Source organism: Euprymna scolopes, chromosome 20 (assembly GCF_053919585.1).
Source record: "Euprymna scolopes isolate OS-2025 chromosome 20, ASM5391958v1, whole genome shotgun sequence".
In the NCBI taxonomy this organism is placed as follows: Eukaryota; Metazoa; Mollusca; class Cephalopoda; order Sepiida; family Sepiolidae; genus Euprymna; species Euprymna scolopes.
In genome coordinates, this window is record NC_136501.1 from 20,749,539 (window position 1) to 20,773,303 (window position 23,765).

At 38.5% G+C, this 23,765-nt stretch overlaps 1 protein-coding gene across 2 annotated transcripts in view; it reads left to right on the forward strand.

Moving 5' to 3' along the window:
• Positions 1–20,745: 20,745 nt before the first annotated feature.
• Positions 20,746–23,765, forward strand: part of LOC145241351 (protein jagunal-like) — a 41,486-nt gene continuing 38,466 nt past the window's right edge. Inside the window, exon 1 of one of the 2 annotated variants that reach the window (XM_080104220.1) lies at positions 20,746–20,987. In XM_080104220.1, the coding sequence (XP_079960346.1) occupies positions 20,899–20,987 (89 nt within the window). In that variant the 5' untranslated portion in view covers positions 20,746–20,898. The remainder of the gene's footprint in view (positions 20,988–23,765) is intronic. The other variant, XM_080104219.1, reaches the window with a different exon arrangement.

The window sequence follows — 23,765 nt, forward strand, 5'->3', positions numbered from 1 at the left end:
GAATGGGAAGTGAATATCTTTGCTTGTGGGTTTCTCTTAGTCTTCAATTTTAGACGCGTCAACTCCCTCCATTCTGTTACTTTTTTTACTCATATCATGTTTAATGTTTGTGCAAAATTTAAAAGAATTCCAACGCATAGTTATTGAGAAAAGTGCGGACAGACGAACGGAAGAACGGACGAACGGGTAAGGGTGAATATACAGATCCGCCCTCCTTTTGTTGGGGGACCAATAATGGTATTCAAGTTTTACATTATGGAGTGGTTCATATATATGTGTCGTGAAATAGAAAAGAGCGTTCAGTTCGGCTGTCTTTTCTGTTTGCTGCTGTCCAAAGACCGGCTGCCGGTCCCTGTTGGGCGGGTGAGCCTTGTTTTTATTTTTCTGCCTCCCCGCGAGGCCACTAACCGTCTTGTTTTCGAATTATTTCAGGTTGTCTCTTTTCCCGACTCGACCGGTCTGTGTCTGAGGTGGTTGTTCGAAGTCATATCCAACAGAAACTTCAGCCAGGCCAACCGGGAAGAAGACGCAGAGGAGGAGGGTAGCTGGTCCGGGCTCCAGTGCAGACATGCCTAGCCCGGGGTCCGGTTCCCAGAGGGGGCTTCGGCCACCTCTGAGCACCAGATTAGGCCTCGGAAAAATTCTACCGCCACGTGGTCCGGGTTCCGCCCCCCCGCCTAACCCGGGTTCTGGCGGTCGTGTCCCCGACACGCCCGCCGGTTCAGGCCCAGTAGACAGACCACTAGGATGGATTAGTGTTGACCCCCGCACAAAACTCGGTGTTGTCCCCCACACCGCAAATCTAGGAGAGTTGGTCGCCCTAGGCAACAGCTCTCACGTAACTAGTCGTACTGCTGTTCCCGGCAGTAATAGTAGTAGCAGTAGATTTAGGCCAGCTGAAAGAGGTGTTCCGACTCGGTGGAATCACCAGAGGAAGAGGGCTTTAACTGTCAGCCCTCCCGCCCATAGGAGAACGGACCCCCTAGGGTCGGGAATTAAACCAGCAACCTCTGGAGATATCTCAATATTGAGAAACACCGAGTCGGAACAGACGTTTTCGAACGGGTTGCCGGACGATAGGGACGACGCTATTAATATGTTAACGCTTCTAGATGAACAGTTGAACGCCGCGTGGCAAGCCGACTTAGAATTTAGTAGCAGAAAGTCGCGTCAACGAGAAAGGAAGGGGGTCGCTCAGACTGAAAACAAGAATGGGGCAGCTAGTACCACAGCCACAAAAGAACCGGCACTGACCCCTAAACCGTCGTCCCCAAAGGAGAAACCAGGAGAGTGGCCGACGTTGCCAGGGAGTTCACAAATAATAGACTCGTCAGGCTCAACTATCCCCCCGGGACAGAAATCACCGCTGTTGACGATGTCGCCGCCGCCGATAATATCAACACCGCAAACGGCCGCGGCGGCAGTAGTCAAAGAATGGGGCCCCCAGTCGCAACTAACTCCCGGGGATTACCGCCGGTTATTCAATACCAAATACAAGGATTTGACCGACGGTAATGTTATTAGAGTAGAACCGAAAACTGTGGAAGAACTTTCAAAGAGAATAATATCGTTAGTCTCCATAGATAAAAAGAAACGAGCGTTAACCGGTGTGCCGAAAGACGACATGGTGAAAATTCTGGGGGAATTAAATATCCCCGCAACCTATATCTGCCGTAGAAGCTATGCAGTGTGGGATTTACTACTGCCCAAAGAAGAAGACGCTGTCTAGATGTTAAAATCCGAACACATATGGCGACATATTCGACTTAAGCCGGAATATTTAAGTAAGACGCGGACGAACGTGTCTATTTTGGGAGTCCCCTGTATTCTCGGCCCTGAGCAATTAGGGGCCTTTATGAGTCAATATGGGGACGTAGAGTCCGTCATTCCTGTCCGTGGTCCCCGTAACCTTATGGTAGGGGACTACAACCTAAAAATGCGTGTTGACAAGGAAGGATTACAAAACATCCCCCCCATGCTCAGGTGCGACATATGGTCGATGAGCATTATAGTAGAAGGTTGCAGGCCCCACTGTTGGAATTGTCAACAGCAGGGCCATATGGCACGGGAATGTCCGAAAAGAAACCCGCAGACAGTAGTAGTAGTAGCAAAACCGGTGGCAGTGGTACCAGCAGCCCCTGAGAAGCTTACCGGAGGGGGCAAAGAAGCAACAACGTCGGACGGCTGGACTACAGTGGTAAAGAAGAATGGCAGAATCACTAAGACCCCCTCCACAAGAGAGCAGCCCCCTGAGGTACAAGGTCAGCCGGTTCCCACAGTGTCGTCAACGGTCTCTTCCACCAACGTTACCACTAAAGAAGTTGTTAGCGGCCAGAAAAGAATGCATCCGGTCTCCTCGTCTGACTCAGAAGGGGAGCACGATAAGGAAACGGCTACTGTGGTAGAGTACCAAGTGCCGAAAAAGGAAACTAAAAAGAAGGTGAGAAAAAACAAGGAGGCAGGGTCCCGTTCCCCGTCCCCTATGAATGTAGAGAAGACTGTCTCTACGGTGCAGCCACCCAAAACCCCTACCCTAACCCCATCGGCTGAACCAAAATCCCCATCCCTTTTCGATACCCCCCAACTGGTGCCCGCTCGTTGTCCTGGGAGAAGCCGGCGACAAAAACCAACAGCGGTAGAAGAGCCGCCTCTGTATCTCCTGTAAGGAGTGAAAAGACGAAAAAGCTACCCTACCTTCCTGGAGACCGGATTTGCGAAGTAGACCCCCTTCACGCTGACACGTATATAACGCAGCGCCATAGGGGTCTGATTAAGCCGCTTAGAGAAATGAAAATAATCGACGGGAAAAGTGTTACAAACCCTAAAAACTTCCCAGACGCCCCCCTAGTCATGACCTTTGTGCGCCATACAAAAACTGGACGCACGAAGGCCATGTGGAATATGATCGACGACGCCAGGGGGGCGATTCCAGATTTAAAGTTGGTGGAAGAGAGGCATGACTCCCTCAATCAGCTGGCGCCGAGATGCAAAGGTAGGGTTCCTATTTACGTCCACCCTTGTTTGTATAGGGCCCTTAAATTAACGTTTCCCCTGGATGTCGGAGGTATTGCGCGAGACGGACGAGTAACGTCCGAGTTGCTTTCGGGCAACCTCGCCCAGTCCTGCGGCACCCTTTCTAGCAAAGACTTTAGGTCGGTGGTTGCAGATATCTAGACACAATGGCCACGTCCTTGAGCTTGTGTAATTTGAATGTTAGGGGCATGAGGTGCCGAAGCAAAGCCGCTAGGGTACTGAGGGACCTCATGTCGATGAATATAGATGTGGCTGCGTTACAGGAGACTCACTATGATTGCGTTGACGATCATCGGGTGCTGGAGGGGCATTATGATGTCTTTTCAAAATACGGTGATAGTCAAAGTAGGGGGGTTTCTTTGTTAGTTAGGCGCACCCTTTCTGCAATGGTTAGCGTTGTTCACGCGGATGCTGATGGTAGACTGATCGTGGCCGATGTTACTGTGGCAAATAGAGCGTTTCGAGTCGTCGTCGTGTATGCGCCCAATTGCGTACGGGAGCGGGTTTCCTTTTTCCGGCGGTTGGAGGTGTTTCTCGGGGGTTCGGAACAGTTAATACTAGTGGGTGATTGGAATGCCATCCTTGACCCCAGGGCAGATAAGGTGGGCGGGACTAGCGGGACGGATGGGTGTGAAACCAGTCTGTCGGACCTGATGGCTAGATGCGATCTGGTAGACAGGTATCGGGTGGATCACCCGGGGCGGGAGACCCGGACGTGGCTCTCTAGCAGGCCTTCCGCTTTAAGTACTTACTTGGATCGGTTGTTAGTTAGAAGAGGCAACATAGAATACATATCTTGTCCCACGTTCCACTGGTTAGGCCACTCTGACCACAAACTACTTGTGGCCAGGTTAGACTTAGATAGCAACCCCAAGTTAGCTGGGTACTGGAAGTTAAATACCTCCCTACTGGAGATAGGTGACTTTCGGGAAAGGCTAACTAAACACATACAGAAGGGATTAGTGGGGGCGGTTACCGGGAGTAAGTGGTAGGTAAACGCCAAATCTAGCATTAGAGACTTCTCTGTCAAATATGGCCAACGCTTCGCGCTAGATAGGGCCAAGGCAGAGAAGCGTCTAGAGGATAGACTATCCCGGGCGGTGGCTGGGGGGGATTCCCTAGAAATAGGTTTAGTTAAGGCGGACCTGAGTCGTTTGGCTAGCGAGCGATATCAGGGCCAGGTAGTTAGGGCTGGAATTAAAAAGATGCCCAATGAAGCTGTGAATGTTGACAAAGCCGAACGAGTCTATTCGCTCGGGCGCAAATCGGATAACTACATTCGTAAAATTCAGAGCCCGGAAGGGGACTCCTTAGTGTCGGCTCGGGGAATTTGCGAGCGGTTTCGAGTGCACTTTGAAGATCTCTTTGCGCAGCTGTCCAGGCTCCGCGTCCAGGAGTTTGGCAACTATTTGGCTGGCTCGCCTCACCTGGAGGCGGCCCGAGCGGCTGGTTGCGATGGTCGGGTTACAGAGTGTGAGGTCATAGCTGCTATGAAGCAGGTCGCCTATAACAGATCACCAGGACTGGATGGACTACCCTACGAACTTTACTTGAGGATGTCGCACATGTTTGTTCCGATTTTGACGGGTGTGTTTAACCACTGGTTTGACATGGGATCTATCCCGAGTCAGGTTACCAAAGGAGTGGTCACACTTCTGAAGAAGAACGACACACATGTTGGGGGGATAGATGATTTTAGGCCAATCACGTTGTTGAATACGGATTTAAAAATCCTGGCCCGAGTGCTGGCAAATCGTTTGCAGATTGTTATCGCTGACTTGGTCGAACCGGATCAGAATTACGCTGTGAAGGGAAGATCAATTCAAAATAATTTGCATTTGATACGTACAGTCATAGAAAATTTAGAAGACGACACTGAAGCCGCGCTGATTAATTTGGATCAGTCCAAGGCGTTTGATAGGGTGGATCATCGTTTCCTGATGGCTGTTTTAGAGACCGCCGGATTTGGATCCGGCTTCTGCAGATGGATTTCCATTTTGTACGCTCGGCCGACGGCAGTTGTGCAGGTCAATGGGGTGCGGTCGGCGCCGTTCGCGGTTTCTCGGTCGGTGCGACTGGGGTGTCCGTTGTCACCCTTGCTGTATGTCCTCGCGCTGGAACCATTCCTAAGGAAAGTGAGGACCAGGGTGGCTGGACCGGCCCTGCGCGGAATTGCTCTTCCTGGCGGTGCGCGAGCCAGGGTTTCCGCGTTTGCCGATGATGTCACCATATTTCTTTCGAGCGTCGTTGATATTATTACGGTGATTAAGGCTCTCAAGCGTTATGAACAAGTTACAGGGGCCGTAGTCAATCTCAGCAAATCCGTTGGCCTGAGGTTGGCCGCTTGGCGGTTCTCGAATGCTTTTCCTGGCGCATTTGTCTGGACGGATGGCCCGGTCCGTATTCTGGGTGTTTGGTTTGGACCCGGTCTATGTCTAGATAAGAACTGGTCGGAAGTACAGAGCAAGGTCGAAGCGTCTGTGAGGGTTTGGCTTCGAAGGGGATTGTCCCTTAAAGGTAGGGCGGAGGCATGCGCCACTTATGTGTTTCCGCTGATCCTTTACCTATTGGCTGTACTTCCTCTGCCTGCGGTCCGCATGGCGGCCTTAACGCGTGCGCTCTTCTTACTGTTGTGGAATGAGCGACGGCCGCTTGTCCGTAGACAGGTCTGCACTCAACGTCTTGAAGATGGGGGCCTGGGGATGCCTGACCTGGCTAGCCACAAAAATGCCGAAAGGTTGGCGTTCCTGGGTAGAACTCTGATTGAGGAGTCTGATTGGGGTCCCGCGGTCGGTGCAGCTTTTCCCGACCTTATCCCCAATCATTTAATTGAATGCCAAAGAAGGCCGAGAGGGCAATCAAGATTCTTCAACGAATGCCGAAATGCGCTTAGAGCGATGCCAGGGTCCTTGGACCTTGCACAGCCTAGAAGAGCATTATATCGGGGATTAGTGGTGCGGACCGCTTCGGACCCACTTGGGGAGCGGCTGCAGCTGTCGGAGGGGGAGGTTCGCTCTCTGTGGAATTGGGCGCCAGGCCGGGGATACCTTAACAATTCCGAATTTTCCCTGACCTGGCGATTGGTTAGAAACGTTCTACCCCTCAATGACATATTGTTTAGAATTGGTATGGTATTTAGTCCCTTTTGTCCACGGTGTGCCGAAGATAGCTTAGAAACCGTAGAACATGCTTTTTATACTTGTTCCAAGCTCCATGAATTCTGGGAGTATGTCAGTGAGATCACGGCTCGCATCGTCCCCGATCAGGTAACGATCCTGGATTTAGCATCCGTTGTCTACAACGCAGATCCCTTGTGGCCTAGGGAGGAACGAATGGTGTTCCTAGCGACCTTGGCTGTAGCTAGACTGGTAGTGTGGGTTTCACGCATAGAGATAGGGCGTGGGGGGGAGCCGCCTTCTCATCGGGATCTGATTTTGTATTTTAAACACCAACTTAAAATCAAAATCAGATGCGATAGAAGGAGGTTATCTCGCTCACAGTTTAGTAGGAGGTGGATTCACACCGCTAGTTTATGTGCGTTTGTACGAAACAAGCTTGAGTACGTGTTCCCTGCCTAGGCATGGCACACGCCGACCGTAAAAGCAACCCCCAGACCAGATCAAGATAATCCTGTAGTGGATCAGTCCCTTAGCTAGTTGGTATAAATGAGTTCCATGTCCCCAACAATTTTTATTTTTAGGTGTTAGTATACCTCCAAAGAAGCCCAGTCCTGATTAATTTATTTTAGTCCAAACCCGTCCCGATGTTATTTTTCTTGGAGGTCACCGAATATCCCTTTCCCCCCCCTTTATTTTGTCCGTAGCTGTGCCCACTCCCTCTTAGGAAGTGCTCCCTTGTTTTCGGCCGATACCGGAAAACAGGAAGCATTTCAAAATTAAATAGGTAAGGGTGGGTCCGTACTAACACATTCACCGTTTAACGTTTTATTTGGTTCATTTATTTTTTATTACTGTTATTTTTCTTTATTTTGGGGGTGTTTTTAAGGCTCTCATTATCCCCGCCCATCATCCGCATATATCATACACATCACAATTTCATTCGCATATATCATACACATCACAATTTCCATTTTGTCATTATTTCATTGTAAATATAAAGTCATTATATATTTTATTTAAAAAAAAAAAAGAAAAAAAAAAAAGGAAAAGCCATTGTATATAATTTTATTGTTAAAAAAAAAAAAATTGTACATATTGTCATCTGGGGCTTTAAGTAGATCCAACTCCTAGAGTGAATGCGGTATTGTGGTGATTTCAACTAGTGATAGGGAATAGACAAGTGGACGACCCCCGACACCCATCTTCCCCCCCACACCCTTTCTGGCCTCATGCCACATTTAAAAAATTAGTTGCCTATTTTATATAATTTTAACCCTAAAATTCTGTAAAATTTGTGATTTTTCTTCTTAAATAAATATTTATATATGTGTCGTGCTACTAAATGTCTATAGTGGGATTCTTCAGTATCTGAACCATTTGTTACTCTTAGTCTTTTAATGTTCCGTGATCGTCTAAATGTGTTGCGTGCGTATGTGTCAGATATAACATAAGCACATACATATATTTCGGCATGCCTCATCAACTTTTCAACTGCGTCGTTGATCTTTTCGTCCACCTGGTAATTTCATCTGTTCTTGGAGGGAAGCTGGAACCTGTGGACGAATGCATTTTAACTCCAAGACGATGGTTGATTTTATATGAGTTTTTTTTTTATTACTTCCCAGATATCAATCCCAAAAGAATGGTTACACGAGGAGTAAGAAAGTTAGAACACCAGAGCTGATTGGCCAAATAAAGAATTTCGTGGATAAGGACCATCGTGTGTCTAATAGAGACAATAAATGCACAGTTTGATGTCAATATGGGAACTGTACACACAATTATTCACGAGGAACTGAAGATGTGGAAGATTTGTGCAAAGTTTGTCCCAAGGGTGCTCAGAGAAGATCAGAACAAAAGTCGTCATGACATCAGGGAGATGGTCAAGCTGATCAATTCAGATTGCAGTTCTTGATGCTCTGGTGACCTGCGATGAAAGCTAGATCTACTGCTAAGACCCAGAGACCAAGAGACAGAGATCCTATATAGAGAGAGTACATAACTAAAATTATTTACAACTCAGTTTCCTTACTTTTAAGAAATGAGAGATGCAGACGGGTAGAGCCTTGAGATAACATTCAGCCAAGATTATTTCTCCATCAATTGTGTGTCCATTCGTTTGACTTCCAACGTAACATAAATAAGTTCTTGATGAGCTGTTCTATATAAGTTATCAAATTTACCAAATTTTCATTACTAATGATTACTATATTGTCCAATGTCTACTGTACACTCTTTAACCCGTATCCTTGAGTGGCCTCTTGGCCTTGATAAGTGGTGATGCCTATGTATAAAAAAAAAAAAAATTGGAGAGACTGAACAGAAGCCCCTAATTTTTTCTTTTGCTTGGAAACATGTCTAATGCATCATATCTTGATATAGTTCGATAATCGCTACTTTACTGGCATAGGATGCCTACAATATAATACTAGTTGTATTCATATTAAATTATTGATGTAAAGAAAAAAGTGCCAATTATATAAAGATATTAAGGATTGATGCATCATTTAAAACTAAAAGCAAAGGAGAGACTACATAACTAAAATTATTTACAACTTAATTTCCTAACTTACTTTTAAGAAATGAGAGACGCAGATGGACAGAGCCCTAGGATAACATTCAGCATAGAATATTTCTACATCATTAGTGTGTCAGTTCACTTGACTTCCAATGGAGAGACTAAACTGAAACCCTTAGTTTTCTCGTTCAAAAACGTGACTCATTCTTTATATCTTGATATCGTTTGACTGTTTTATCTATGGAGTTTGAACTCTGACTCCTGCTTCAATTCAGGCACCAATCTCTTGGTAAATCCAATTTGCAGACAGGTTATCATAACATGTACTAAAGGCGACCCTTATCAAAATTCACACTATCTAATTTAATCGCTGCTCTATGGCCATAGTATGACTACTATATAATAATAGTTGTATCAATATTAAATTATGTAAAGAAAAATTTACTGGGTATATAAATATATTAAAGATTGATGTATAATTTAAAACAAAAATCAAACGAGTAGACATGCTAGGAGGATGGAAATCTTTTTTGAAAATTGGAATACTTCTGATTTTTGTGAAATTTTAACAATAGGTTATTAAACATCAATTAATATTCCACAAATGTCAGTTTCTTTTAAGTATTTAAATGGTTTTACAAGCGTCCATTTAAAAATTCAAATATTTCAGATTTGTATTGAATTTCATCCGTAGTTATTAGACATTAAACAAGATTCTCTGAATTCCAATCTCTTCTTAAGACACCCTAAGCTTAAGTCTTAAATTTTAGACTTTTTTCTAGAATGAAAGTATGTAATGGATTTTAATCAAAATTGGAATAAGGGTTCCAGACATAAGCTTTAGTATTGTTGTATTTTGATTTTACTCTTTGTAAGAAAGAGCTGCATAAAAATGGTTCAAAACTGTTCCATCTGCGGGAATTAATTTTACACGTTCTGATTAAAGGGGAACATAGAGTCCAGGGATGATACTATTTTGTGAGAAAGCCATTACATAGCATGTTGTTGAAATTCTTAGGCATTAGTAAATGTACATCAACTTTCAAATTTACAAAATTTCTCAAAAGGATGTGAATTGTAGGGACGATCCCCACTGTCTTACAAAGGGTTGGTTTTAAGTCGATTTGATCAAATTGGGTCCGCATTTTCAGGGGTCTTGCACAAGCAGGACCCTTTTTATTAAATGAGGTACAAATTACTATTGAAAATGTAAAATAAAGAATTTGTATTATATTTCTTTTTGCCTGTCTGTCTATTTCACTTTTTCTCAGAAACTATTAGCTGATCCTTCTAAAATTTTGTACGGACCTTTGTTATAAGGTACAGTGAACTAAGTATTATGGTATCCATTTGATGCATAGTTAGGGATTAATAGAAAATAATAAGGATTAGTATTTAATGCAAATTGAGCACAAATTCAACCATCAATTGGGCATAAAACACTCATTCTTACTCAACAGTCTATAACTTTTGCCAATAGACAAAATATCTAGTAAGATATTATTTCTCATACTACTACTACTACTACTACTACTACTACTACTATTACAAGCAGGACCCGTGTAAATCTAATGGAATGAGAAATGTATTTAATCAACAAATATTTTTTGATAAAACTGATATTTTTCTGGTTAGTGCAAAAAAAATAGTTTCTTTCTAACAAACTCGAGCATCTGCATGAAATTTCAAATGTAATCCAGGGAGTAGCATGCTTTTGTTCCATCAGCTATGACTAGGTACAAGTTCTAAGTAATTCAAAATTGTATTCTTAGTATCGTCTGCACTGAGGATTGAACCATGCAGATTCTTGTGTTTGACAGAAAGGTTCCTGAGTTTGGAGATTAGATCGGCTGAAATATTGGGTGAATAAAACTCAAGATGAGAACAGTAGTCTGAATAATCCAAACTATCCAAATTATCAATCCTCAAAAATTTAGAAACAATGTTATACCATGCAGATTTATGCATATTTACAGCAACTAAAAAACTTAAATCTTTGGATTTTCTTTGTAAAACATTCACAGCAAGAACTTGTTTTTTTCTAGCATAATTGAAAGAACTTTTTTTTTTTATTATTTAGATTAATAAGACTACTATTCTCATCTTGGGTCTTATTTGCACAGCGTTTTGATCAATGCAACCTAAGACTTTCCCCAGGTGCATAAGTCACCATGCTTGGTACCAAACAAGTTTTTTAGATGCTTGGTACCAAACAAGTTTTTTAGATGCTTGGTACCAAACAAGTTTTTTAGATGTTTGGTACCAAACAAGTTTTTTAGATGCTTGGTACCAAACAAGTTTTTTAGATGCTTGGTACCAAACAAGTTTTTTAGATGTTTGGTACCAAACAAATTTTTTAGATGCTTGGTACCAAACAAGTTTTTTAGATGTTTGGTACCAAACAAGTTTTTTAGATGTTTGGTACCAAACAAGTTTTTTAGATGCTTGGTACCAAACAAGTTTTTTAGATGTTTGGTACCAAACAAGTTTTTTAGATGCTTGGTACCAAACAAGTTTTTTAGATCTTTGGTACCAAACAAGTTTTTTAGATGCTTGGTACCAAACAAGTTTTTTAGATGCTTGGTACCAAACAAGTTTTTTAGATGTTTGGTACCAAACAAGTTTTTTAGATGTTTGGTACCAAACAAGTTTTTTAGATGCTTGGTACCAAACAAGTTTTTTAGATGTTTGGTACCAAACAAGTTTTTTAGATGTTTGGTACCAAACAAGTTTTTTAGATGCTTGGTACCAAACAAGTTTTTTAGATGTTTGGTACCAAACAAGTTTTTTAGATGCTTGGTACCAAACAAGTTTTTTAGATGTTTGGTACCAAACAAGTTTTTTAGATGTTTGGTACCAAACAAGTTTTTTAGATGTTTGGTACCAAACAAGTTTTTTAGATGCTTGGTACCAAACAAGTTTTTTAGATGCTTGGTACCAAACAAGTTTTTTAGATGTTTGGTACCAAACAAGTTTTTTAGATGTTTGGTACCAAACAAGTTTTTTAGATGCTTGGTATCAAACAAGTTTTTTAGATGTTTGGTACCAAACAAGTTTTTTAGATGCTTGGTACCAAACAAGTTTTTTAGATCTTTGGTACCAAACAAGTTTTTTAGATGCTTGGTACCAAACAAGTTTTTTAGATGCTTGGTACCAAACAAGTTTTTTAGATGTTTGGTACCAAACAAGTTTTTTAGATGTTTGGTACCAAACAAGTTTTTTAGATGCTTGGTACCAAACAAGTTTTTTAGATGCTTGGTACCAAACAAGTTTTTTAGATGTTTGGTACCAAACAAGTTTTTTAGATGCTTGGTACCAAACAAGTTTTTTAGATGTTTGGTACCAAACAAGTTTTTTAGATGTTTGGTACCAAACAAGTTTTTTAGATGCTTGGTACCAAACAAGTTTTTTAGATGTTTGGTACCAAACAAGTTTTTTAGATGCTTGGTACCAAACAAGTTTTTTAGATGTTTGGTACCAAACATGGCGACTTATGCACCTGAAGAAGATCGAAGGTTGCAGTGACTGAAATGCTGTACAAATAACAATCAAGATGAGAACATTAGTCCAGTTAATCCAAATAATAAAAACAATCATGCCTCATCTAAAAATTTCAGAACTGTTATGGAAATTTTATTTCTATTATGATGGACTAAATCATGAACTTCATGATCCAAAAAAATTTCTGTAATTTTCAGTTTATCATAATAAATGAGAAAAAAAATGGACTTTTAAAAATTTTTTATTTTATGGACAAATCACATTGCCACTGCGACATAAACTCAAGGGAGCTGGATTGGATTTATGAAGCTGAATGAATTTTGGGAAGCTGGATGAAACTTTGAACTAAACAATGGCCTTTGAAATATATGTCATATATATAATATAATAATAATAATAATAATTTATTTGTCCGTGCGTCCAGTATCACAAAAAAACATAATCATCGTAAACATTAATCAATGAAAAACAAATTACCTCCCTTTTATAGTCGATTTTTATCAGTTAAAAATGATTAAAACCATTTCCTCTCCAAAAATGTGACTATTTTACTTTATAATTAAAAAAAGTCATGTTGAGAGGAGACTATAAGTTTTTTTTATTTTATTATAGATTCTTTTTAAAATTAAAAAAATGTGCAAGTCAATTGACATCTGTTTCTTTATAATTTATACTAAAAATTATTCAGGAAAAAAAATGTGTTCTGTGTTGAATTTTCATTGAAAAAAATTTAAATTTTTTTAAATCAATTCTTTTTAGCTTTAAAAGGTTCAAAGGAATTTGCTAAAAAAATTGTATTAAATCCGTCGTTATTTGTTTTATTTTATTTTTTATTCCTTTTATTTTTCATTCATTTTATTTATTAAATAGAGAAGTAATCAACCATCTCAGCAAAAATAACCTTCTTAGTGACACGCAATATGGTTTCCATTCTGCTAAATCTACAGTAGATGTGCTAACAGTTACATCTCATAGGATTAGTGAATCTCTCGACGGAGGCTACCTTTCTAGGGCAATTGCTCTTGACATATCAAAAGCCTTTGATAGGGTATGGCATAAAGGTTTACTTCACAAGATCTCCAGCTACGGTATAACTGGAAATGTCTTCTCAATTATTAAATCATTTCTCTCTAATAGGTTCATACGAGTAGTGGTTGATGGGCAGAAATCAGAAGCTCATAGTATTAATGCTGGAGTCCCTCAGGGGTCCATCCTGGATCCAACTCTCTTCCTGATCTATATTAATGATCTTCCAAATCACATCCTTACATCATTCGTAGACATCTATGCTGATGACACTACTATCTATGGTAGCACATCTAAGACCGTAAACAACAAAGTTTTCTCTGATTCTCTCTCCTCTGATCTTGAGCAAGTGGTACAATGGGGAAAGAGGTGGCTTGTTACTTTTAATGCATCTAAAACCAAACTTTTATCTTTACATCATCAACGCTCTGATCCCCATCTGGCATCTATTGAAATGAATGTCTCTCGTCTTGGGGAGGCCTCATGTTTTGACAAGCTTCTGGGTTTGACCGTTACTCCTGATCTTAAATAGAACACATACATTAAATCTGTTGCCAAGGCCGCTGGGAAAATGGTGGGATCCTTCTCTCAATCCAGTAGATATCTCATTGCTGATGCAATCCTCTATCTATATAAGAGCCAGGTACATCCAAGGATGGAGTACTGTTGCCACATCTGGGCAGGAGCTGCTAGAAAGGACTTATTCTGCCTTGATAGAGTTCAAAATAGACTTCATAGCATTGTAGGGGATGTCCTTTTCTCTTCCCTGCAACCTCTTTCTCACAGAAGAGATGTAGCGACTTTGTCTTTGCTTTATCGTTATTTTCATGGCAAGTGTTCGACTGAGCTCCATTCTATGGTCCCCCCTTGCCAAACTTTCACAAGAAACACGCGTCTAGCAGAAAACACTATCACTAATTTCCCCCACTCTTTATCTGTGCCTAAACCTAAACGTATATTCTATGAGCAAAGCTTCTTTCTTAGAATAGAACTGCACACCTATAGAATTGTCTTCCGTTTTTCTGCTTTCCAGCTGACTACAATGAGGTTGTCTTCAAGTCTAACGTAAACAAGTTTTTGATGAGCCGTTCCATATAAGTTAACAAATTTATCTAATCTCCATTACTAACAGTTACTATATTGTCCAATTTCTACTGTACACTCTTCAGCCCTAATCCTCGAGCGGCCTCTTGGCCTTGATAAGTAGTGATGCTTATGTAAAAAAAAAAAAATATTTATAATGTGATTTAAAAAGTTTTAACTACCATAGAATTTCTATGGGTTCGACTAGTATAATATAATATTATGATGGCCACGACTGAATCCTTTATGTAATTCCCAGATTATTGTCCCCCTTCAATCAGCCATGATCAAGTAGGAGTGTTATATCATTATTAATTGTTCTCGCCGATAGTAAGGACTGAACCTTCAACCTCTAGAAGACTATTATTTAGAACTAACACCTTTACCATTAGGACATGAGTTCATGTTAACAATTTAGCATGACTTTTAGGACCTTTTTTTTTTACTTTAATTTACCTTAACCAAGGCATATCGCGAGAAAGACATAAGGGGCTACTCTGATTAGGGTCCAGATTTGTAGTGGTCATCCTAAGTAGTGAATTGTGTAGCAAGATATTTGTCTACATTACATTTAAATTTCAATACAGACAAGGAAATGGGAAGCAGAGTCGTAATTCCAAACTCTAGTAATTTGAGAAAGGATTACCCGAAGGAAATTCTCGCAAGCAGCAAGATTAATTTTTTTATTATATGAGGTACAGATTATTATTATATGAGGTACAGATTAATTTTTTTTATTATATGAGGTACAGATTATTATTATATGAGGTACAGATTATATGAGGTACAGATTAATTTTTTTATTATATGAGGTACAGATTATTATTATATGAGGTACAGATTAATTTTTTTATTATATGAGGTACAGATTATTATTATATGAGGTACAGATTATATGAGGTACAGATTAATTTTTTTATTATATGAGGTACAGATTATTATTATATTAGGTACAGATTAATTTTTTTTATTATATGAGGTACAGATTATTATTATATGAGGTACAGATTAATTTTTTTATTATATGAGGTACAGATTATTATTATATGAGGTACAGATTATATGAGGTACAGATTAATTTTTTTATTATATGAGGTACAGATTATTATTGTATGAGGTACAGATTATATGAGGTACAGATTAATTTTTTTATTATATGAGGTACAGATTATTATTATATGAGGTAAAGATTAATTTTTTATTATATGAGGTACAGATTATTATTATATGAGGTACAGATTATATGAGGTACAGATTAATTTTTTTATTATATGAGGTACAGATTATTATTATATGAGGTACAGATTATATGAGGTACAGATTAATTTTTTTATTATATGAGGTACAGATTATTATTATATGAGGTACAGATTATATGAGGTACAGATTATATGAGGTAAATTAAATGATTATATGAGGTACAGATTAATTTTTTTATTATATGAGGTACAGAATACTACTTTTGTTGCTTTCTTTGTGTTATTTTTATATGAAACATAAACAGCAATGAATTTTACTATGTAGAGTAGGTGCGTCATAATCAGTTTTTTGTTGATGAAAGATAACAACATAAGTGAAACTAATGTAATGCAAGGGAGATAACTCTATCTTCTTCTAAAAAGATTGTCATTTATCTAAAAAATAAGTTGTTTATTCTCATTTCATGCAATGCTTCAAATCAAATATCAATAACTTAACTTTATGACACAAACTAGGAATTACAATAAAAACATGAATTCTTCCTTTCTAATTTGTTTGAAAATGTTTCATTTTAGAAATAAATGCAAATATGTGTGTCCGTTGTCAGCTGACGTTTTGTCATATTTTCATTCAAAAATGAGAACAAAGACAAATAATGTTATTCCTAGTCACACACCGGTTCTCATTAGATCACAGAAGCAACGTTGAGCCTGGTCAGTACCAGATGGGTAACTATTTGGGAATACTAGGCATTGTATGCAGAAGGACCTTGACTCTTCCTGGCAAGAACTTAAAATGTCTAACAGCATCATCTGGAGATCGCTTGTGAATTTAATATTCCGTGGAAAAAAAGAAATGCAAATCTGGGAAATGGCCACGTCGCTTAACAAAACAAAATGTGCTCCCATAGTATTTCTTTCTCTGGAAGGAAAACCCAGAGAAGCTGTATTGGAATTAGATGTTGCGACTCTTAATTCTGAGGATGGAATGGCCAAATTATATGAAAAATTGGACACCCTTTTTTTGGAAGATATGAACCAGTCGGCCTTTCTGGCCTACAAGACTTTCAAAGGATACCGGAGACAAACCCGATACATCAGTGGAAGACTTCCTTATTAACTTCGGCCGACACGTTGCCAAGTTGAAAGATTTCAATATTATCCTGCATGAACCGGTACTTGCATTCAGGGCATTAAGGAGTGTCTCCCTCACCCCTGAAAATGAAAGACTAGTCAAGGCGACAGTTGGCGAACTGACACTCTCTTCCATGTCAGCCCAGTTAAAGAAGATTATGCACAGACAGCTGTTTGACGCTTCATCTATGAATTCAACACCCATTGTGGTTAAGAAGGAAGATGTTGCCTACACTGAAAATAAAAACGAACCTAGCAAGGTGCACTATGGTCGCTCTTCGCACCGCCGTGATTCGCATTTTAATAGTCGGCGAGGAAAAACACATCGTGGCGGAAAACGACATACCAGCAGCAGCAGCAGCAGCAACACAATAACGACAACAACAACAACAACAACAACGCATGCTCCACTGACATAAACAAAATAAACCCACTAGGACTTGCAGGTAGCACTACGGTGTGTTTTAAATGTGGCTGCAAATTCCACTGGTCATACAATTACCCTTATGTCGATGATACCCGGGACAAACATGAGGGCGGTGAACATGAAAGCTATATGTCCCTGGCTAATATTGTGCTGATGAGTCAGCAAAAACTCGAGACAAATGGCAACATGCTTTTGGGTGAAACACTTTGTTCGGCTGTTCTAGATAGTCGTGCATCCGGCACTGTTTGTGGAACAAAATGGTACGAGTGTTTTCTCGAAACATTAACAGAAGAACGGAAGAAAAAATAATTATGAGAGAAGGAGTGAGAACCTTTAAGTTCGGTGATGGAAACAAACTGAACTCTACAATGTGACTCTATGTGTGTATCATCGCTGACATTGATGTCAGTATCGTTACCAATGCTGTGGATTCTGGCATTCCACTTCTCCTAAGCTATGAAAAGGGCCGGGACTTGTCTCAATTTTGAACATGACAGCGCGACGATGTTGAAAAAGAAAATTCTGTTTAAATGTACATCATCTGGTCATTATCACATCCCTATCACCAGACCCCTACCAGATAGAGGTAAGCTAAAACACATTCTCTTTGTTAAAGAAATCTCCTCCAAAAACAAAGCAGAAAAATTTAAAATTGCAACTAAATTACACAGAAAATTTAGTCATATCAGTAATAAGAAATTATGTGATTTAGTTAGTAGCGCAGGAATAAGAGATCCTGAATTTATTAAAATTTTACAAACACTTCCAAATTCTTGTGAAGTGTGTATTCGCTATAAAAAAAATGAACCTAGACCTATTGTCGGATTCCCATTAGGATCTTATTTTAATGAAACTGTTGCTATGGATATTAAAGGAATTTATGGTAACAAAGTACTGCACCTGATTGACCATGCTACCAGATGCAGTGTTGGCGTTAGGATTCCTAGTAAAGAAAGATCAGACATCATCAGTGCGATATTTAAACACTGGATAGCGTATTTTGGGACTCCTGGATCTATCTTAACCGGTAATGGTAGGGAATTTGATAATAAATCATTTTGTGACATGGCACAGAATTTGAATATTGTTGTGCGTACCACTGCTGCTGAAAGCCCATGGAGTAATGGCTTAAATGAACGACACAATGGAATATTGGGAGAGATGGTAATAATCACGTCGACTTACCATTTCTTGCCAGATCACTGAAGTTAAGCAATGATGAGCTTGGTGAGTACCAGATGGGTAACCATTTGGGAATACTAGGCGCTGTATAAAGCACAGCCCTACTAGCAAAGGAAAAGTGAGGGGCCTCCTACCCTCCACTAGTTTGTAGAAGACCATTTGTAACGTTATACACCCCTTTTTTTTTTACGGCGTTGTTACATTTTAACGGACCCAACACATTGTAGACTCTGTCACAAGGAACGCAAGAAAGGAAATAAACTCGACTCAGATTGTGTTTTTAACAAAAGCCTTTATATCAGATATTTCCAACAACACATTTTTTTCTAAATATTTAAACAGTTCCTTTCTCCAATTCTGGCCACGTGTGTCTTTTCATCTCAGCTCTGAACATGTCTCGAATCTCACCTCTCCGAACACTTGCATCTCAAACACATACTTTTCATTCTTCTGCAATTGCTGAGAATGCAGTTAGGAGATTTGGAGTTCCTATCCCATCGTGGTTATCACCTAACAAAGGCCAGAGGAATAGTTAGCCGAAACGTCATGAAACAACATCTAAGAAAGATGAGGATAACAGTCTGCAATAAATAAATTAACATTCTTTCTTGTCTGACTGTCCATGTGAGGGACCCACTTTTAATACATGCCCCGACAGACATGTAATTCTTTTCAAGATAAAGATGAACTCTTGTGTATACTCACACACGCATACATATATATATATATATATATATATATATATATATATATATATATATATAATGGACAATTAACTTCATACATGATATATATATTAACACACATGTATACACAAATACACTTTGTATTATTCAATACTTCTGTGTAAGTAAGTAATCTTTGTATATATGTAAATATGTAACCGTGTTTTAGCATGATTATTTTTTAATGTTTCTTTAAATGTATTTTTCTTGTAATTATAATACCAGCATCTTTCGTGTCTTCATTTCTTGCCTAGAAGAGCATGCAACTACAATCTTCTTTATTCCTCTACTTAACATTAGAGGATGATTTCACCAACTACAAGAAAAGGTGACTTTTAGTCCTCTACAAATTATCTTTTCTTTTATTAATCTAGTGTGGGGATGTCATCTCTTCCCTGTAGCCTCTTTCTCCCACAGAGGAGAGATTGCTAATCTTTCCCTATCGTTATTTCATGACAAGTGCCTAACAGAGCTCCAATCTGTGCCCCCCCCCCCTGTAAACACATTTACAACAAAAACTTGTCCAGCTACAACCTCTGTCAATAATTTCTCTTTCTCCCTCTGTTTACCTAAAACTAGACTGAATTTCCATTAACAAATTTTTTTCCTTAGAACTACTCACCTGTGGAATACAATACCAAGGGACTACTTTCCAGCCAACTACAACATGATAATTTTCAAGTTCAATGTAAATGTAAATGACCAAGTTCTCTCTGATTCTCTCTCCTCTGATCTTGAGCATGATGTACAATGGGGAAAGAGGTGACTTTTAATGCATCTAAAACCAAGCTTCTATCTTTACATCATCAATGTTCTGATCACCATCTGGCATCAATTGAAATACATGTATATCGTCTTGAGGAGGCTCCATTGTTTAACAAGCTTCTGAGTCTGACCTTTACTCCTCATATAAAATGGAACACATACATCAAATCTGTTGTGAAGGTCATTGAGAAAATGGTGGGATCATTCTACCACTCCAGTAGATATCTCACTGCTGATGCAATTCTCTACCTATATAAAAGCCAAGTACATCCAAGAATGGAGTATTGTTACCATATCTGGGCAGGAGCTGCTAGAAGCAGCTTATCCTGCCTTGACAGAGTTCAAAATAAACTTCATAGCGTAGTGGGAGAATGTTCTTTTCTCTTCACTGCAACCTCTTTCTCACAGAAAAGACGTTGTGAGCCTGTCTGTGCGTTATTTTCATAGCAAGTGTTCATCTGAGCTCCAATCTATGCCCCCCCCCCGCATTACCAAACTTTTAGGAAAACACTAGCTGAAAATACTATCAATAAATTTTCCCCATTCTTTATCCGTGCGTAAACCTAAACGTAGATTCCATGAACTGTATACCTGTTGAACTCTCTTCCGTTTCCCGGCTTTCCAGATGGTTGTCCAATGTAAACAAGTCCAATGTAAACAAGTTCTTGATGAGCCGTCCCCTTAAATAATCCAATTTACAAAATTTTCATTACTAACGATTACTCCGATATTGTCCCATTAACTACTGTACACTCATTAACCCTTATCCTCGCTAAGAGTAATTCTTTTCTAAAAAAAAAATTGTTGAAGGATCCTATAAAGTATATTCTGACCATTCATTGTTACTAATCCTCGCGATCCTTTTTCACCGTCCACTCGACAAATTCATTAAACCTTATCCTCCAGTGGCTTTCATGCCTTGACAAGTCGTGACTTGTTACCAAAAAAATAATAAAATAAGATAGTGAAAGTTCGCTTATCTCCCTTGCATAAATTCAGCAATGGGTCAAGGGGAGATAAGCGGCCGGAAGTTAGTCAGTGCGCAGGCGCCGAAGTGTCACTTCCGCTAATTTCTTCTTCAGCTGAGAGATGCTTTAAGAACTTTCGGGCCTCATTATTTTCGAGAGAAATTTCAATCAAAAGGAAAGAATTCTCCCAAAAGCTTTATAATATATAAGAACTTGCAATGTCATTAAAAAGCGGAAAGCGGCCAACCGGTACAGATGGAAGCGACTTTTGGCATCGAGAGAGTATAGCTTGGCAACATCGGCAAAGGTAAACTTTTGTGTAGAACATCTTTCCCCTCCCAAGAAAAAAAAACTCTTCAAAACTATTTTCTTCTGCCCCGTGGCAAATCTATTTATACATTTTTTTTATTGATTTTTTTTTTTTTTAATTAGCCACCTTTATCTTTTTTTTTAAGGTTGTTTATTTATTGATTTTTTTTTTTTATAATATTGAAGATCTAACAATTATAAAGTTTGGCCTGAAAAATTGTAAATAAAGCAACTTCGGTAAATTTCCTATTTCGGTCACGTAAATTATTTGAAATGAAATTCGTTTCTACGTACTAATTGCAGAAGGTGCTATTTATTTTATTTATTTTTTATTTATTTTTATTTATTTTATTTATTTTATTTATTTAATTTATTTTTTATTTTTTTTTAGATCAGATTTTCAAATAAAATTAAATTTTTTACTGCATTTTTTTTTTTAAGTTATTCGGTGTAAATACACAAGAGTTAAAAATCTTCGCCTTCCCCATGTTCTGAATGTTTTTCTAAATAAATGTTCGTGTTCTGCATAAGTACCCTTAATTTTACTGCTGCTTCTACAGAATTTGAACCGAACTAAATCTAAAATTTAGTATAAAGAAGCAATAAAACAAACTACCGTTCCTATCTAGAAAGCTTAACATGGGAAGGGTGTTTTGTAATTCTGTACTTTCACCTAAAAGGTATTGTAAAACAAATTTAACTTAAAAATACTATTAAAAAATAGCGCGGTAACATAAGTGCATAAGAACCCTAATATATATATATAATAGTGAATCGGTCGAAACCTATTGCTCTCCCCCCCCCCCACTTATAAACACCCTCAACCTCCGCATGTTAAGAACAAGTTTCGGAAATCGGAAATAAACACACCAACCTCCCCATATTAAGAACGGCTTTCAGGGTTGGCGGTGTTTATTCCGAAAGCTGTTCTTATGGGGAGGTTGGGGAGTGTTTATACTACGTTGGGTACTCTCGTAAAAAATACCAATTTTTTTTTTTTTTTTTTTTTTTAATGCAATATTTAAATATTGTTCATTTTCTAATGCAACATTCTCGTAAATATCACCCATTTTAGAATCAGTCGACGTTTTTAAGCTGAATTTCGAGTTCAGCCTCTTTTTATTTATTTATTTTTTTCCGGAGATTATTTTAAAAAGCGAAATCAAAAAATAAAAGTAAACTATTTAAAAAAGCTAAATTTGGTCTAAAAACGTCGAGTGGTGACCCTAAAATGGGTGATCTGTTTACTAGAGCGTTGCATTAGAAACTGAGCACCCTTACAAATATTTGATTTGACATTAGTAATCTGGTACTTGTACGGTTTAATCAAGACATTAAAAAATGAAAATATTGCAAAAATTATTGTACGTGCACGTTATGGAATAAAGTTTTCATACAAATAATCACTTAATTTGATAGTGTTTTTTTTTTTTTTTTTTTTTTTTTTTAAGAGAAAAATAAAATTTTAATGAGATTGATCGTATCGTCACCATTTGTCTGTTTCCGGGGACGAGGACGCGGCGCCTTTTAAACGAAAAGGTGATTAACAAAGGACAAAATGAAAAGGGATTTAAAAAAAAAAACGGATATAGAAATTCTGTAAAATAAGTAAAAAAAAAAAAAAAAAAACTCAAATGAGACTGTTTCACTCGCAATGTAGAGCCCTGTAGGTATTTTTCTGCCCATGTTTGAAAATAATCTCGTCAAATTTTGACAAACTTTAAGTGGTGATTGGAGTTATCTCCCTTGGCGCCCCCTTTCCCATCCGCGGAAAACAAGCTGGTCGCAACACGCTCCATCTCCTTAAAGTTTATCCTTGATATAAAAAAAAAAACTACTTGATCAAATTAATTTTTTCTTTTAATGAAAACTTTATTCCCTAACGAGTACTTACAATATAACTTTTTGGTGCTTGTACACTTTTGCCACTGCTATTTTTTAAAATGTTTTTTTTTTTTTTTTTTCAAGTTAGTCAAGCTTCACGAGAGATATATATATATATATATATATATATATATATATATATATATATATATATATATATATAATATTTTTGATAGGTGTAAGCGCAGAATAGTTACAAAACACCTTCCCTTCCCTATATTAAGAATGGCTTTCAAAATAAGTATTTCAGAACGGTGGCAAAAGTGCACAAGTACCGTCCATTTGATAATAATCCGCTGAAAAAATTGAAAGCAAAGACGAAAATAAAATACTGATGGGAGTACTGCTTCCATACGTGTGATATTTTTATTTATTTTACGATTTTTGAGCGATTACAAAAAATAATATAGCACGGTCCGGTCTGCCAATCTAACTAGTCGAATGGAGTTGTCGGCCTTTGAATTTTAACACATTCTAAAACAATATGTCCGTTCCCGGCCCTGTCCTCGCTTCCTCATAAAATCTGATTTTCTTTAAAAAAAATAAAAAAAAATATACTTGATCAATTTACATTATTTTTGGAATATGACATTTTCGTTCCATAACGAGTACGCACATAAATATTTTTTTTGTATTCTTGTGTTTTTAAAATAAGTGTTCTTCTAAGTAAGACCAATAATTTCTGGCCCGCTTGCGGTTTAGCTCAAGCAAAAATGAGGAAAATATTGGGACATATTTGGATACACCGCCTGCAAAAATGCAATTTGATTGGCTATTGAAATGGACATAATTATTGTAAAATAACGTTAAAATGAAACAGTAGGTGTCAGAAATTTCGTGAAAAATATTGAATAATTCCACCCTGTCTTTCCAAGCTTATAACTCCTCGAAA